General features: G+C 36.0%; 1 protein-coding gene across 16 annotated transcripts in view; it reads left to right on the top strand.

Annotated features, from left to right (window-relative positions):
• The window catches only part of FOXP2 (forkhead box P2), a 439,933-nt gene that overhangs the window by 306,051 nt on the left and 127,884 nt on the right, over positions 1 to 5,998 (top strand). For all 16 annotated transcript variants that reach the window (XR_013939269.1, XM_080555112.1, XM_080555108.1 and 13 more), the window contains one exon: positions 5,880 to 5,969. Coding sequence is in view for 14 of the 16 variants with exons in the window: in XM_080555112.1 (XP_080411238.1) it covers positions 5,880 to 5,969 (90 nt within the window). In the remaining 2 variants the exon portion in view is untranslated. The remainder of the gene's footprint in view (positions 1 to 5,879; positions 5,970 to 5,998) is intronic.

Genomic DNA, 5,998 nt, shown 5'->3' with positions numbered 1-5,998 from the left:
CCTTTTACTCCAAGGAAATTAGGGCCAGATCCAGTAAAATCCTTACATATCTAAGATGAGGCACATGGGGAATATAAATTAGAAAACTACGTAAGTTAGAAAGTGGTGATCCAGGACAGCTCTCCTCACTTGCCACCTAACCCTTGAAGTGCTCTGCCATTTTATCTTGAAGTTCTCCAGGCACAAAGAGCTGCTGTCCTGGACAAACATCATTTCCCCAGCTGAGCAACTCGGGATCTCTCTCATGTCTGAGTTTTTCGGGATCTTTTCCACAAATTTCTGTAGCATCAATACAATAGATGTTTTCAGCCATGTTCAGTGTTCACTTAATCATGACCCATAGGCATGGGCTCAGTCCAGCATTCAGTGGCTACCACCACCTTCTCGAAACACAATTGTAGAAGGTCATTTGCTATATTCTGTCCTTCTGTCTTGCATCCTGGTGGTAGGAATGAATGCCCAGAATGGTAATACAGTGTCCAATGCTATTTCCTCTTGTTCTTGAAAACAATTCAGTTTCAAACATGTTAGTCTCTTGCAGGCTTGTGTTCTACTGCTAGGCTTGGCTGGAACACCCTGCAGTTCAGTTGTTGAAACTGAGCCCATTTCACATCCTGGCTGTCTACAGCTTCTAACTGAGATGCAGAAGACTGACAAATCTTTTTTGTTGGATTATTTGCATGTTTTGATGTTGGGTTAATTGAATGAAATCCTTCTTGATTCTTAGTGACCCTCTAGATTTCTTAGACAATATATTCCTTGAGGTGGGTGCTGCCAGTCTTTAGCTATCTGGTACCTTGTTACCTATCTGGTACCTCGTTTGTAGTTCTGTGAGGCAACAATGTAATAATTGTTCAGTCTACTAATCGTAGATGAAATCAGGCTGGTTAAGTGGCTTGGATTTTAGTTGTGTACAAGTTAAGGGTTTGACTTCATGGGCTGTCAAATGTGGCACATTTGTCCTCTGCTGGCAGGCATACAGGTTTTATCTTCCTCATGTGATTTAGAGAAAAAGATTTTATCTTCTTTGTGTACTTCAGTGTTCAGTAAGGTAAATAAGGATGTCTTAGGGTGCATGGGAGTTGGCTTTTCCTGTCAAGTGTCCTGGAGGGACTGCAGTTGGAAGTGGATCATCTTAAAGATTCTTTGAATAGTGTTAAATGCTTTGCTACTCCATTTGGAAAGATTATAAGCTGCCATGCTGACTGACTGTGATAGCCATTAGAGAACTTTCTGGGAAAATACAGTGAGTGAGAAACAAAGGTTTAGCAGTAGCATTATAGCATTTGAAGGCTATTAGGGAGCCTTGAGCAGCGTTATCTTTCTGTCACAGTCTTTCATGGATCTCATTCGCATGTAGGTAATTCTGGGCTTCTTGGTCTGAGCCAGCTGGAGGATGGACACACAGCAGGACGTGAGGGAGCAGAGGTTCTACTGAAGTGATTTTTATAATAAATGTAGCTGTGTAATCATTCAGTTAACTTGTTATTCAACCAGTGCGGTACAGTCTTTGGCCTTAAATCCAGCTTAGCATGTTGATATGTTTCGGTTGCATAGTGCTACCAGCGAAGATGACTCTTGTTTGACATATGCAGCCATTTGGAAACTTATTTTATGTTCAGAAACTTATTTTGTGTTCAGCAGGAATGTTAGAGTATGCAGCCATTGGAAAAAATAAAATAAGGATTTGGAGTTAGAAAAAGGACAGAATCTGGTTGTCTTCTGGCAAGTTTTTTGGTTCTGGTTATCTGCAAAGCATACACCTCTTGTCAGTATAAATAGGGAGTGCCTGTATAAACATTCTTGTTTCGCCTGTTCCACATAATAGTTTCTTGTATCATATTTCTTTTGACCTCGCTATCTGAAACCAATTACAGGAGATCCATTTGGGCTGCATCTATTTTCATAAGAAGCCCAGGCAGCAGTGTTTTTCTCAGAGATGAATATCAACATCAAATATGCTTCTGAGTGCTTTGTTATTTATGTTTCAGAGAGATTTTGTAGCCTTCAGCTCTCAAGAATGTGTCACGCTGTGCTGTTTATACATTGACGATATTAATGGGCGTAGATGTCATTTTTCATTTTAACGTCTCAAATGCAACAGGCTGATAGGTTAAACATTCCTATTTTTAAAGGAAAGATATGAGTGACATCTGTTTCCTAAAAATACACATATATTTACCTTTTTAAAAAACAAAGTAATCAGTTTACCTTCTTTTAGTGGCAACTTTCACTTTATTAAAATGATAAAACTTTTTAAAATTATTCTAAGGCATGCTTAAATCACATATAAGGGTTTGGAATAAAAAAATAAAAGCAAGTTGTGTCTCCTGGAATTATCTCCAACAAATTGCAAAATATACTGCAATTTATCAACTTTAATAGGGTGAGTTATATGCAATTAATTTCATTTTTGTTCTGCTTACATTTTAGCTATGCCAAAGCTGCACAGTAAATATTAAGAAGTAGTGTTCCCAATAAATATTTTACTAGAAGACACAGTGAGTTCTGGAAACCATATGCCCGAATTTCCTGCTTATACAGCCACTACTTAAAGCATTATAATGATTTTCATTTGCATTATTAAAATCATTTCTAATCCTCAGTTCTTTTTATTGTTTTTTGTCTGCATTGACTTTTTTGTTGGTATAGTTTTACTAATTTAGATAACTTAATTAAGGAAAAGTGCCTACCAAATTTGAAACAAATGTTACTGGAAACTGGATATGATTTTGACTGTCTTACAAACCGTTCTTGCTGCTGTTAATTTGAGGTAGGACACAACGTGATTTTGATTTGCTAGATTTATAAACATCTGTTAGTTTGTCTTCACTGAACTGTTTTTAGACCACAGGTTATTATCAAATTAGTTCACTGGAGGTTTTTTTTATTATTTTATTTTATTTATAAATGATATGTGGGATTGGTGCTTACTTGAAGTGTACATGTTAAACTATTAATTTCTAAAGACACTTTCAAGTTGTCAATTTGTTTTGCAAAGATTTAATGGCAAAGAATTGGTAGAACTGAATGTTTTATAGTCTCATAATTCTCACTTATGAATAATGTCAGTAATAATTCTTTGAAATTAACAATGTGTTTCTGGGAGGTTGTTTACTGAGCAGCAAAATCTAAAGTTAAGCAGCACACTGGGAGGAAAATGTACCATATGACAACTGCTATAAGAACAAAGGCTGACAGTGATTTCTCCTTATGAGTTTTAAATCATCTCTGATCTCTTGAAATTGTTTTCTGTTCTTCTTCTATCTCCCGTGTTTACAATAATCTAAACTGCCACAATAAGATCACTGAAGTATTCAGGTAGTCATCATTTGTAAGACATTCTGTATTAAAAGATGAGCCTTTACTCCTTTAAAAATATCTCAACCAGCATATATAAATCAAAATACTTTAAGTAGAAGAGCCTTTTATGCAAACATATCCTGTTGTGCTGCCTTGCTTTTTCATAAAGTGGGACTCTTTGTAGTTAGTGGTAGGAATTCATACTTTCTTACACTGGTTCCATGGGAGTATGCTAGCCACAATTTGAAATTATACTGGCTAGCTTAACTCTAAGCCACATCATACTATAATCCTCTAATTTTCAAGTACTGTAAAAGTGCAGCTTTACCGGATGCTTGCTTGCTTCTTTTTTGTATTGGTGAGATGACTTTGCAGCTAAGGAAGACTAGGACACTGAAACAACTTGCAGAGTGCTCTCTTTATTTTCAAGCCTGCATCAGCATTAAATCATGGCAATTTCTTTTCCAGATAAGGTCCATGTAATGAATTTTCTGCTACTGTCATAAATAAAAAACAGTTATTTTTATGGTTTTTCCCATAATCTAACACCAGGTCTTTTCACTGGTTCTGTTAGCAATATTCTCCTGATCAGTGAGTGTAGCTTCCCTGTACAGTCTCCTATTAATTCAGGAGTGCAATAGTTTTCTCTCTTTCATTCAAGTTTCCCTTTCAGAGAGTTCTAAAGATTGGGAAGGATTATAAATTTGCTGTAGATCTTCTGTTCTTGCATTTAATCCATGTTTTGTGTTTAAACCACTGCAAGATGTTGTGACCATATCCTGGTGCCCCTGAAATCAACAGATATTCATTTCTGATCTCAGACAGAGCAGGATTGTCCTTTAGGATCTGCTCAAGAACTGTGAGTGCAGAAAAGATTACGCTGTTCACATAGGGAACCAGGCATCCAGTGATTCCTTGGTAACAAAATATTTCAAGTGCACTTTGAAATATGTTAACTTTTATTTATTTTTGGAAGGGAGAAGCTAGTTGTGTGCGTCTCGTTGCTTAGGTTCAGAGGAATGTATAGTCTTTGTAAAGCTGACCTGTAATTACTTGAGAATTTGATGAAACAATAAGGGGATTGTTGTGGGAATGTCTCCAAATGTTAAAAGTATGCTCTGCAAACTTTGTACCAGAGCCTTCTATGGGGAGACGAATCAATGTTGTTAGGAGATGGTGCTAGTGCATTCAGTTTGTTTACTTTGGTTTTCTGTGTCTGCCTGCCTTCTCAGAAAACTTGCTTGGAGCCAGACTGTAGCAGCCCTCTCTCTGTCTTTTCATAATTGATCAGGGGATGACTGCCTTCCCTGAGGGTTAAGACGTGGCAACTTTTTCTGTTTGCTCAGCATCTCAATGCAGTAGTTCAAACATTGTTCACACCAGCTGGCAGTGTAATGCCATATGCACATCTTGTCAAAGCAACTGTTGTCATGGATACTAGAAACTATCTTAAAAACCAGCTCATTTGAGTCTAATCAAAATTGTACCTTTCTTTATCAGTTGGGAATCTTTATTATTTTAGGGAGTGTTGATCAAATTGTATTTATTGCAGGGCATTATGTATAGTATGTTTTAATAACATAGATAATAGGGTGATGCATTTTAAAGCTGTAACTTCTATTTACTGAACTGATTTTTAAGGGGAAAAATACAGTTTTCCAGGTAGTTTCAGTGCAAATGTTTGGAATCTTTTTTTTTTTTTTTTTTCCCTATTTCTTAACAAATACCGCTTTATAATACTTGACATTTTAAAAATAATTTTATCGGGAAAAATAATGTAGATTAGCCTTCCTTAGTTAAATGATGTGTTTGTTTACATTTCATATGTTTAACTGTATTTTGCTGAGTTGGAATGAAAACATAAAATAAATGAAAACACTTTATATTTTGATTGGGATGCTGTCATCCTGGAGCCTGATCTGATTGGCTGGGGAGTAATTTCTTTGTTCTCTGATTTTCCTAAGAATGCAAATGAAAACCACTCATTTTTATTTGGCATTAAAACTGCACTTTATTTTGTCAAAGGAGAGGTTTCTCCTTGAATTGTAAGTACAAAAAGTGTTTTTAATCTTCAATGAATATCCTTATTAATTCATTTTCAAGATAATCTGATGTTGATTTGTCAAATTTAATTACAGCTTCCGGTAACACTTGAAGTCTACTTGCTTTTGCTTCAAAATTGTAATATGAAAATGCAAATTGAATGATAATTTACATGGGAGTGGGCATTTTAGTTGAACACTCAAAGACAAGTTCCTTGTGGAAATGAGGCTATTGATGCAGTTTATGATTTTTCCTCTTCAAGCACTTTAAACAAATTAACTTTATTTCCTGCAGGATTTCATGTACATCCATAAATTCTAGTGAAGTCCTATATGTGTACTTTCAGAGGATCTTTTTTATGTTTCAAGTAAAACAAATCCAGACTGAAGCCTGAAATCTAGCAAATAGAAATTGGAGGTTGCATTTGTTTGATGGGACTTTTACGTAACATTGAGTAACTTATCTTTTTCTAAGAAAAGGTGGAATTTATTTACTTTTTGTTTTTCTTTTTCTTTTCACTTTTGAACTTTTAGGCACTCCAGGCAGCAAGACAGCTGCTTTTACAGCAACAGACAAGTGGACTGAAGTCTCCTAAGGGCAGTGATAAACAGAGACCACTGCAGGTTGGTAAAGGATTCTTGCCTTTGGGGCC

The sequence above is a fragment of the Anser brachyrhynchus genome, assembly GCF_964034855.1.
Source record: "Anser brachyrhynchus genome assembly, chromosome: 1".
Lineage (NCBI taxonomy): Eukaryota > Metazoa > Chordata > Aves > Anseriformes > Anatidae > Anser > Anser brachyrhynchus.
This window is presented reverse-complemented; position numbering and strand designations above follow the sequence as displayed.